At 33.4% G+C, this 12,250-nt stretch overlaps 1 protein-coding gene across 1 annotated transcript; it reads right to left on the reverse strand.

Annotated features, from left to right (window-relative positions):
- Positions 1-981: 981 nt before the first annotated feature.
- Positions 982-10,809, reverse strand: LOC127731219 (neo-calmodulin-like). The gene is made up of 3 exons (XM_052240186.1): positions 10,577-10,809; positions 9,864-9,952; positions 982-1,433 (listed from the first exon to the last, which is right to left on the reverse strand). The coding sequence occupies exons 1-3, from the start codon at positions 10,712-10,714 to the stop codon at positions 1,247-1,249; spliced, it is 414 nt and encodes a 137-aa protein (XP_052096146.1). The 5' UTR covers positions 10,715-10,809; the 3' UTR covers positions 982-1,246.
- Positions 10,810-12,250: the final 1,441 nt, after the last annotated feature.

Consider the following 12,250-nt stretch of genomic DNA (forward strand, 5'->3'; position numbering starts at 1 on the left):
TGGTAGTGCATATGAACTTTACATTCCAAGATATGATTTTTTACGATATTTCGTAGGAAAAATGGCACAGTTTTAGCTGTAAAAGGAGTTTCTATGGGAAATTGCATTGTGTTTATTAACAGGAGGGCTACCTTTAAAGATATGAAACAAATAATGCATTTTACCCTTATGATTCATTTTTAGCAAAGGCGGCCATGGGTATTGACTGGATTAAAAAGCAAAACTTTTATACGATTTAACCTGGGGATCATTCACCCCAAGTTTGGTTGAAATTAGTTTTTATTTTTTATGTTTTAGATGAGGATCTTTGAAAACAGTGCGACGGACGATGGCGGACGCCAAGTGATGGCAAAAGCTCACATGACCTTTTATGCCAGGTTAGATTATAAAGGAGGATTTGGGGGTATATGTCAATGAGACGGCTATCAAACGACACAAAAACCCAAAGAATATGGTCTTAAACAATATATAGGTGTACAGACAAAATCATTGGGTAAAGCTCTAAATTGCCCCGGATTGACCATGTTGGTGAAATAAAAATGCAGGGGATCTCCTGTCTCAAAGCAAAGACATATGTAGGCCGTCGTAATGGGGGTACCTTCATGACGAATAGCGGTAAAAAAATCTTGCCAAATGACGTTAACGGTAATTTTTGGTGCATGACGATAAAATGTACATTTCTCTATGACGATAAAAAATGACTGATTTTGACGAATCACATTAAAGTTTTTACAGTAATAACGGTAACGGTTAATTATTTGAGACCTCTGACGAATCACGATAAGGATATATTGACGACACACGATAAAATTTTAATCAATTTGACGCTAAAGGTAACCGAAAATGACCGTTTGACGCCTGACGGTAAAGGGCATTCTTACCCTCATATAGTACATGGGTACTGTATACTGCTCAAAGTAACTCAATCTTTGTGATAACTTGAACCATCTGTAATCGTTATATGCAAAATTAACTGACTGAAATATTTAAATGATTTATTTGTGCATGTTCTTCTATAAAATATTTAAACTGTCATATCTTCTTATTTCTATCGGATTTTAAAATCATTATTATTGTCAATATACACCGATCTAATATGCATAAATGCTTCTTTTTTACACCTCAACAAACGGATATGCCATATTATCCGATATTGTTCTCGTCAGTTACAAACATAATTCAGTTAACATATTCAATATCGAATGCAAGTGGAATCAGACGTGTCTATGTACAATAAATGGTCAAATCAAACTAATGTCATAAATTCCTTTTTTGAAATATTGCCATCTCCATCTTTATCAATACTTTTAATCATGTCATCTATTTCTGCGTCACTACAACCACATTGCCGGCAGGCGGTGGTTACTTCAGCTCGTGACAACGTGCCATCTCGGTTTTTATCCATTTCATTGAACGCCTTATCAAATGCTTCACTGAAAGAAAAAAAAAATGTCTTGAAAGATGTCATTTCATAACAATTAGCGATTTCATTAAAGAGGTGAATTTCCTCCTTTATAGACATCTTAAGTTTCCATGATCGAGTGTGATTCCGAAATGTAACACCTTTGAATGTGTATGAATATTAAACTCGGAACCCCTTGGCATCTAGATCACGGCTGTATGAAGACGACGAGGCAGCTCGTCTTCCAGTGAATCAATGGCTCTTTCTGGAAAAAAACCTTTGAATTTGAATAAATCATTACTCGGAACACCCTCCACCTCTAGTTCGCAACCAATCAGACGTTATTTTTAAGGAACCTATCTTCCGGTGATTGAGTAACTATGTATGAACAGGGAAAATTCTAGTGGCTCGTATCGGGATTGAAACCAAAGCAATAATACTTCATATATTTCATGTCCTCAAGTAAGAGGCGGATTCGAATGTGTGTGTTTTTTAATGTATATACGTTTTACGTTGTTCAAAATAAAACATAGGATAAATTACTCTTATGGAAACAAATCCTTCGTGCCCAGTAGTCAGAATTAAAGATTGTATTTACTTCTAAACTTAATATATCTAATGTCCATCTACCCAACTATTAATATCAATATGTATATTAAATGTGTGTTTTACCGTGACCTGTGTTTATTGTGACCAAGTTTTATTACAGTTTTTTTCGTTTTGTGTCAAGGGGCAGAATTTCATTTTATTTTTCCTATATCAAACTGTTGTCACAGTGGCCATTTTTGGTCTTCAATCGGGACCACTGATAGTAAAGGAAGCGAATCAAATACGATTATTTAACAACAATTAATTGAAATAGATCAGACATTTTACATCCTACCCGCTATTTACATTGATGGCTGTCGCCTTGTAATAATCGGAAGATAACATTGTCTCGGCCAATTAGGTGTTTATGTGACCATTCGAGAACCATTGCACTATTGCATTACGTGTTGGTTGCATTCGGTCTTGCTGTTTAAGGGGAAATCAAATGTCGAAACTGTCTCGTTAATCACGAAACTGTCTCATTACTTAGAAATGTTGTTTTCTAGCACGAATAGTGCGAGAGAAACTGTCTCATTAATCACAAATGTTGTTTTCTAGCATGAATAATGCCAGAGAAACTATCTCATTAAACAGAAATGTTGTTTTCTAGCATGAATAATGCCAGAGAAACTGTCTCATTAATCAGAAATGTTGTTTTCTAGCATGAATAATGCGAGAGAAACTTCTTCTTCCTCTTCAGTTATACAACAAAACTTCAGGATACTGAAGATTACTTGTTGTTGCGCATGCGTGTTAAAACTTAATTTTCTTGTAAATGCCAAAGAAAAAAAATATATACAAATTTGACAATTTGTGTATGTATATTACAAAAACTAGTGATTAAAATAAAAATTTTATACAAAAATTTATTGTCTTGATTTAAATCAGTTGGCAGAGAACACCTTGCATGTGTTCCATTGTATGATGGTGTGTGGGGAAAATGACCACTTATATGTTTCCTTTGTGGTTCGTATATGTCTATAAGTATTTGGATGGTTTTGTCTTGTTCTACTGTCTGTTGGTATTAAAATTTCAGATGGTATGGCAATGAGGCCGTGAATTACTTTGTAAAATATAATAAGACGTGCTTTAAGGCGGCGTTCAGCTAATGTCGGTAGTTTTAAATTATTCATCATATTTGTAACGCTACTGGTGTTATGGTAGTTGTTACAAATGTACCTAGTTGCTCTTCTTTGAACCATTTCTATTTTTTGGGTAGCATCTTTTGTGTGAGGGTCCCATAAACTGCAGCTGTATTCTAATTTTGGTCTGACTATTGCTTGATATGCTCTTGATTTAATGTCTGTGTTTGATATTTTCAAATTTCTTTTAAGGAATCCTAAAGATTTATTGCCGTTTGAGATAATGTTGTCATAATGTAGGTTCCATTAAATATTTGATTGTAGAGTAACGCCTAGATATTTAGCAGATGTAACGGATTCAAGAATGTGACTATGAAGGATGTAATCATGTAAATATGGTTTCTTTTTATGTGAAATTGAAAGTTTAGTGCATTTATCAGGGTGGAAAGCCATAAGCCAATCTGCTTCCCACTTTGCTGCAGCGTTTAGATCTTCTTGTAATTTATCACAGTCTGATTGAGATTTGATTTCTCTATATATGATGCTGTCATCAGCAAAGAGTCTTAATTTGCTATGTGTTAAATATTAAGAGAAGTCATTAATGTAAATGAGAAATAATATGGGGCCCAGTACAGTACCCTGTGGGACTCCAGATGTAACTGGCACTGATGTAGAAGAAATACCATTTATTACAACTGTTTGTGTTCTATCGGATAAAAAAGCTTGGATCTATTTAAGTGTATTTTTCCTTATACCATAGTACTGAAGTTTGTAAAGTAATCGTTGGTGAGGAACTTTATCAAACGCTTTAGCAAAGTCCATAATGATAAGGTCAATTTGAATGTTACTATTATTACTAGATGATAGTTCTTGAATGAAGTCAATCAATTGTGATTCACAAGATCGGTTTTATCTGAAGCCATGGTGTAGATTATATAAAATGTTGTTTTGTTCTAAATGTGACATTATGTTACTTGTGATGATATGTTCCATGATCTTACAGCATATACATGTTAATGATATGGGTCTGTAATTTACAGGTTTATATTTTTCCCCTTTTTTAAATGCTGGAGCAACGTTGGCATGCTTCCAATCTTTAGGCGTTTCCCCCGACTCTAATGACTTACTGAATATTAATGTAAGTATTGGTGACACTTGCTCTTTTAATTCTTTTAGTACTCTACCGTTTATATTGTCAGGTCCACATGCTTTGTGGGGGTTAAGATTTGATAGTAATTTTGTGACTCCTGTTTTGCTAATAGATATTTGTGGCATTTCAAGATGTGGGCTAGTACCTTTGCCTGGGATATTTGTGTTAGATTCATTTGTGAAGACGGCCTGAAATTGATGGTTTAAGATGTTTGCTTTTTCTTCTGTTTCAGTGATTAGTATACCGTCCTTTTTTAAAGGTGCAATACCTGTGCTATCTGTTCTTGTGCTTTTAATATAGCTAAATAAATTTTTGGGTTTTGCATTTGGTGTCATATGTTGGTCAGCATCATTTACAGGTAAGTCACAGATTATTTTTTCTATGTAGTTCCAGTAGCCTGTACGTAGTTCTTTCTGTACTTGCTTTTTAAGTTTTTTTTTTATTTTTCTGGATTTTTCTTTCTCTTGCTATATGCTTTATTTTTGTTGTTAATAAGTTTTCGTAATTTGTTTGTCACCCAAGGTAGTCTATGTTTATATGTTAACATTTTATGAGGTACATTTTTTTCAATTGATGTTACAAGGTCCACTTTAAAGGTGTTCCATAATGTGTCGACATTACTTGTTTTATAGTCTTTATCTAATGTTATAAGAGTATTTTCTAAATCAGACTTGATATTATCCCAGTTAGCCTTATCAAATTTAAGAATTTTTCTGGGTACTTCCCTTACTCTTTTGAGCCATGTATCTATTTCAATATAAACTATGTCATGATCTGCTTGACCAACTGGTGGTAATGTTGTAATTTTGTTTATATTTGTTGGGTTTGTAGTAAAGAACAGATCTAGAATTCTATCTTTACGTGTAGCTTTATCTGTCACTTGATGTAAGTTGTGATCATTTATAATGTCTAGTAATTGTTGATGCAATGTTGGTTCAGGTTTGCCTGTAACTACAGATGGTATAGACCAGTCAATATGGCCCAAGTTAAAGTCGCCTCCAACCCATATATTCGATGTTGAAGTATTTTTAATTCTATTTAATGATATGTTTAAATTTTCTAGAGATGTTCCGTCATCAGAAGGAGGTCGATAATAAGTACCAATAATGATCTTTTTAGTACCTGTGATGTTTATTTCAGACCATACAAGTTCACATTCGGTTTGTAATTCACACATTTCTGAGCTTATGAACTCTTTTGTTATTGCTAAAAGTACCCCTCCATGACTTTTGTCTTTACTATTAGGTGTTCTGTCTTTTCTGTATACATTAAACAGGTTTGGTGGGAAGAATTCTGATGATGGTGTTGTTTTATTCAACCAAGTTTCAGTTCCCATGATGATATCAGGTTTAACTGAGTTAATGATCTCTTGTAAATCTGGTTTTTTGTTACAAATTGATTGAAAATTAATATCTAATATTCTAATTTGTCTCTTTATTTTACTTTGTTTTGCTTTAGTTTTGGTATTTATATTTTGTTTATATCTGTCCTCTTCCTGTACTTTAGGTGAAGAAGAGGCCGTTGGTGCCCCTGGGCTTCTTAATACTGAACATCTACTAAGGGTTGAAAATTTATTTTCAGTTTCAACACTATATGTTGAATTAAATATTGCCGTAGAGAAATTAGGCATACCACATTGTAAACATTCCCAAGACACATTACTCGCATCCATGAATCTAAATATATTTGATTGTATATGTTGGCATTTTATGTGAAACCATGTTTCACAGCTATCGCAACAGATCGCTTGGTGTTTCCACGTTACTGCTTTTGAGCATGTACCACAAGGCCACTTAGGTGTTTTTGGCGGCCAGGATTTGTTTCTGTGTCAGATGCATTTGCTAAGAGAAGTATGAATATGTACTTACTGACTGGTCTACATTTGTTCACTTTCAGTTGAGTTGCAAGTACTCCTGTTACATGAATGTTTGAGTTGTTAATAGCTACTGATGTATTTTTGTTCTCAGTTTGGTGAGTAGAATTTAACTGAGATAGATGGTTTGCTAATAGTAAGATGATGGATAAACTCAAATACGTATAGTACAGTTGCATGATCATCCCTGTTTATGGTTTATTTGTTCACTTTATTATGTATGTGCTAAGATAGAAAAGGTGCAGCCTACCTTTAAATAAGATGTTAATATTGAAGTGGTATGTTAGACCTTCGTCCCTTCGGCTGCCAAAGGGTGCTGGTTTCTTATGAAATAGCCTGATTAGTTAAAAGTATCAGTACAGTTGGAAGTAGAAATTTGTGTTGATTTATGCTGTGTGTTTTTTAATACAACAAATGTATTTTTTTTAAAGATAATTTAAAAAATAATTCTTTGATGGATGTATATGAATAAATATTATATATTTACCCAGGTATTGCAATTTTATGTAAAAGCTTTGCTTTTAAACGATCAAAATATCAGTTTTAGTGAAAAAATTTCATACGACAAAAATGTCCTGCCATTTTCTTCACGCATGCGCAATCCCCGCACTGTCTCATTAATCACAAATGTTGTTTTCAAGCATGAATAATGCGAGAGAAACTGTCTCATTAATCACAAATGTTGTTTTCTGGCATGAACAATGCGAGAGAAACGCATATATTGTTTAAAACAGATACTCGGTATCTAACATACTTTATAGGTAAGTTTGTGTGTATATATAAACATATAAACGTTTCTTGGGTGATGTCGCTTGATTCCGATGTCGAAATTTGTTTCAAAACAAGATGAGAATATGAAAAATTATAAACGATAAATTAGATAAAAATGTTGACATTAATTACAACACATTTCAACATTTTGGAAAATGATTAAAACGTTGAGAGAGAGAGAGAGAGAGAGAGAGAGAGAGAGAGAGAGAGAGAGAGAGAAATGGTATAATTTCATTAACTTTACCTTCATTTCATACAGGTTAAGATTTATTAATGTTGTAATTTTTCACCTTGTAATAATAAAATCTTGAATGAATATACCACAGCTAAGGAATTCATTTTCATTATTTATGTGTGAATAATAATATCAATATTACTCTTTTTAGATTGAAAGTTTATTAAACCTTGTTTGATGGTGGTTGCTAAGTTCCTCCATATGATACAAGGGGGTGAAGCTATTTCTGTTTGTTTTTCATAACAACTGATACGTTATAGAATAGATACGTGTCCCTATGATAGAAAATATAAGAATTGCCTAGGACAAACAGCTGGTTTATACTATTAAGATGCTTGGACGAGTAATCAACTCGGATTACAAAATGACAATTTCGAGAAAACTTGAGTCAGGATTTTAGTAAATCACGCAAAAACCTAAAAAAAATATATTATCAACAGTATTCTGTAGAAATAGATTTTGAAGTTTAATAATATACCATTGTATTTAAACATCCGGTTCATTTTCATATGGCATACGCAAAGTCAAAGACGAAGCTTTAACTTTTCAGAAAACATGAATACATTTGTATATTTAATCATTCCATGTCTTTGATCAGCCATTCCAGTCATATTGCAGTAAAATTTGGTCTTAATTACAGGAAATTCCACGTAAATTAAAAATATGATTGCATTCCAAATGAAAGAACCTTAGTGAGCGCGCTCACATACCCCACGACCCCACATTGTCATTGGAGAAATAAAATAAGTGTAAGAAAAAAAAATTGTATCAGAAAAAAAAATTGAATCATAATTTCCTGTCAATATGCACATCTACATAGTATGTCCTTATTATCTACACAGTTTTATGAAATTCTGTTGTGTGGTTTGAGAGGAGTTGCGATGACAAAAGGTTGCAGTAGTATATTGGACAAATAAGTTCAAAGGGGCGTAACTCCTGGAAAAAAAATTGAATCGTAATTTCCTGTCGATATGAACATCTACGTAGTATGTCCTTATTATCTAAAAAGGTTTCATGAAATTCTGTTGTGTGGTTTGAGAGGAGTTGCGATGACAAAAGGCTGCTGTAGTATATTGGACAAATAAGTTCAAAGGGGCGTAACTCCTGGAAAAAAAATTGAATCGTAATTTCCTGTCGATATGAACATCTACGTAGTATGTCCTTATTATCTGAAAAGGTTTCATGAAATTCTGTTGTGTGGTTTGAGAGGAGTTGCGATGACAAAAAGCTGCAGTAGTATATTGGGCAAATAAGTTCAAAGGGGCGTAACTCCTGGAAAAAAAATTGAATCGTAATTTCCTGTCGATATGCACATCTACGTAGTATGTCCTTATTATCTGAAAAGGTTTCATGAAATTCTGTTGTGTGGTTTGAGAGGAGTTGCGATGACAAAAGGTTGCAGTAGTATATTGGGTAAATAAGTTCAAAGGGGTGTAACTCCTGGAAAAAAAATTGAATCGTAATTTCCTGTCGATATGCACATCTACGTAGTATGTCCTTATTATCTGAAAAAGGTTTCATGAAATTCTGTTGTGTGGTTTGAGAGGAGTTGCGATGACAAACTGTTGCAGTAGTACATTAAAGTAAATAAGTTCAAAGGGGGGTAACTCCTAGAAAAAGAATTGAATCGTAATTTCCTGTCGATATGCACAACTACATAGTATGTCCTTATTATCTAAAAAGGTTTCGTGAAATTCTGTTGTGTGGTTTGAGAGGAGTTGCAATGAAAAGAAACAGGACTGACGGACGGACAGACGGACGGACAGACAGACGGACGGACAGACAGACGGACGGACGAACGGACGGACGGGTCAAAAACATTATACCCTCCGCAACTCGTTGCGTGGGGTATAATAAAAAACGACTGAATTATGTCTAAGTACAAACACTGCTGTGTTGGCTGAATTTATGGTTTTCCCAAGTTCATTTATCGTAATTAAACCAACAAACACGTTCTATTTCATATATACTCGTGTACTGGAACTCTAAGTGGGAGTTATTTATAATTCCTTTTCGAATAAAAAATCTCAAAGAAAGTTACGTTATAAATACAAAATCCGCTTTTCAAACCAATGACATTTGAATTTTGATTTTTGTTGGAGGAGGGACGAATTAAACCTAAATGATTTCATTTCATCTAAAGATAATGTACCCTGATAACATTAAGACAAAGGAAGTAAAACGGGGACTTAACTCAACTGAATTTAGTGTATGTATTGCAGCTGTGAAGTATTTTCTTAAGTACATAGCATTTTACTAAGTATATAGAGTCTGTAATATAAAAATATAAACATTATTCTGTAAGAAGATTAAACCATTAATCCGTCAAATTAAAGTCAACGTTACGTAATAAGCTTTGGTGGATAGTTGTCTCATTGGCAGTCATGCCACATCTCCATATTTTTATATTGTCAATCAATACATGCATTTTGGACTAATAATTGGTATACTTTACTAAAATCAGACATACAAAAATACCTTGGGAGTGAATAAATAACTTTTATCTATCGCACATCTGCAAATGGTGTAGACACATTCTATTAGGGAATTAAAATATTTGAGATTTAAAAAGTTTAGGTCTAAATAAATAGGTAAAATATGAAGATTTAAATTTAAATTTCCTTTTAAAGACTTTAATTTATCTCGGTACACATATAATAATATTTGATAAAATCACAGAAATACTCTTTAAAGTACATCAAAACATGAATTCAAACTAAACTAATCAATAAGCACACAAAAATTAGAAGGTTGATAAATACCGTCTGTTTAACTTCCTGCATAACTGGTTCAGAAATTCATCTCTAGTTATCTTATCATCTTTGTTGTCATCTAAACCCATAAAGATATCCTAAAATCGAAAATTATTGACACAATCATATCATAACCTGAAGCTTTATGAGCATGACAAAAGAACGTCAATCCAGGTTATTTCATTGTAACTGTGATACAAGTGTAATACTGGAATGTGTAAAAATTGTTGATCTATAACTTTCGGTCAGCATATAGGGAGCTAACAATAATTCTACCAAGATTTGAAAGGTTAATTATATTGTACTTTATATTTTCATAGAGTAAGGGAAACAACTCGTCAAATTCTAAAGTTTTTGTCAAATATAAACAAGATTGAAATGCTTGATTGCTACATATTTTATAATGAAATCCTTAATACTGAAATAACAGACCAAACGTATAATAAGCTTGTCGACCGCATGTAATTCAGAACATTGTACCAGAGAAGCTTTCCTTATTCTTTAATATAGAAAAGAGTAGCAGATTTTAGTGAAAAGTTAAAAATAAATGAGAAACGATGTATAAGTGTATAATTATCAGTGTAGATTTTGCTCTTATCAATAACTATTTTCATCAGAAATCAAACTGACTTTGGGGAGAGTAAAAAGGAAGAAGTGATTCGACGATTTTCAAATAGTAGCCAATAGTAAAATGAGTTACATGTTTGAAAAATAAAACTTACAGTTGCAGCTTCCACTGAAATGCTTTTCTGGAAATAGTTTGTTAATCCCTTTAACAACTCCAGTTTTGTTACGTTACCATCTTTGTTGGCATCGCAGACATCAAAGATTTTGTTGGCTTCAGACTCGCTGATAGGCATTGTACTTGGAGAAAGATTCAGCGAAATATAGGACACTTATTACGCGTTACAAACTTTTAAATGAATGGAATGTTTTTACCTGGTTGGTTTATTACCTGTGTTAATACATATTTGTACGATGAAACCGTCCATACGTGTAATAAATTAAATGCTTTCTCGTAGGGTTTATAATGTTAGGCTATGTCAATAGTAACTCTTCCTCGAAAAAGTCATCGGCCATTTCTAACTAAATACCAGAAATTCAGTCCGAAATTATGTGCGTTAAATTAATCAAAAATACCGATGTAAGAAATGTGTATCAGGTGACAGCAATTGTCTATTCAAACCAATATAAATAATTACTGCTCTTATGGAGCAAGTATTCAAATTTTACTACAGAACTATGTTTCTTTGTTTATTATTTTCTTTCATTTTATATATTTTTTCATTTCACATAGTTTTGGGATTATTCTCTTTCGTTTGATGTTTTGAACGAAAAAAAAAAGTTTTTGTTTGAAAATATTAATTGATTGATTATTTGGTGACTGCTTTACGCCGCATCAGCACAAAAAGGATATATCGCGGCGATGAAAATTTTGAAAATATTGATGTATGCATGAGTAAACTGTATGTCGTGTTCACCTTGGCTGCTTTTTGTTAAGATGCAAGAAAGGGCTGATAACTGTTTTCCAAGAAGACATTAATATATTTCTTTCATACAATAAAGCCGTATTCGATTTGATGTCTAACAAGCTCCTTGGTGTTTTTTTCCTAAAAAAAACCTAACTTTTTTGTCAGAAATGTCTTAGAATAAGACATTATATTATAGTTAAATCAAGGTAAAACAAGGAAAATCGACGAGGATTGTAAGTCTACAGATTTGATTTGATTTGATTTGATTTTGGTGTTTTAACGCCACTTTTAAGCACCGCTTTTGGGCTTTTTCGTGGCGGCCAGTTTTTATTGGTGGAGGAAGCCGGAGTGCCCGGAGAAAACCACCGACCTTCGATAGGAAAACTGACAATCCTAGTCAATTAAGATTGGAGTCGAGTGCACCCGCACGAGCGGGGTTCGAACTCACAACCTCAGTGTTGACTGGCTAGTGATTACAGTAGTAACTACTTAGACCACTCGGCCACCGAGGGCCCGTAAGTCTACAGAGGGTATCACTACATGTGTTAAGTATGAACAGATATATCAAATAAATATTGATACAACAAAGTTGTATTTAATATAAAAATAAGGAGATGTGGTATGATTGCCAATGAGACAACTATCCACCAAAGTTCAAATGAAGTGGATGTAAGCAATTATAGGCAACCGCAAGACCTTCAACATCGAGAAAAACCTATACCGTAAAAGGCCCCGACATGAAAAATATGAAACAATTCAATTGAGAAAACTAACGGCCTAATTTATAACAAAACAATTTACGAAAAACAAATATGACAGACATGAACCAACGACAACCACTGAACTATAGGCTCCTGACTTGGGACAGGCACATAAAGAATGTGTCGCGGCTAAACAAATTGTGAGCGCTCAACTCTCCCTTAA

This window comes from Mytilus californianus, unplaced genomic scaffold, assembly GCF_021869535.1.
Source record: "Mytilus californianus isolate M0D057914Y unplaced genomic scaffold, xbMytCali1.0.p SCAF_2, whole genome shotgun sequence".
Classification (NCBI taxonomy): Eukaryota; Metazoa; Mollusca; class Bivalvia; order Mytilida; family Mytilidae; genus Mytilus; species Mytilus californianus.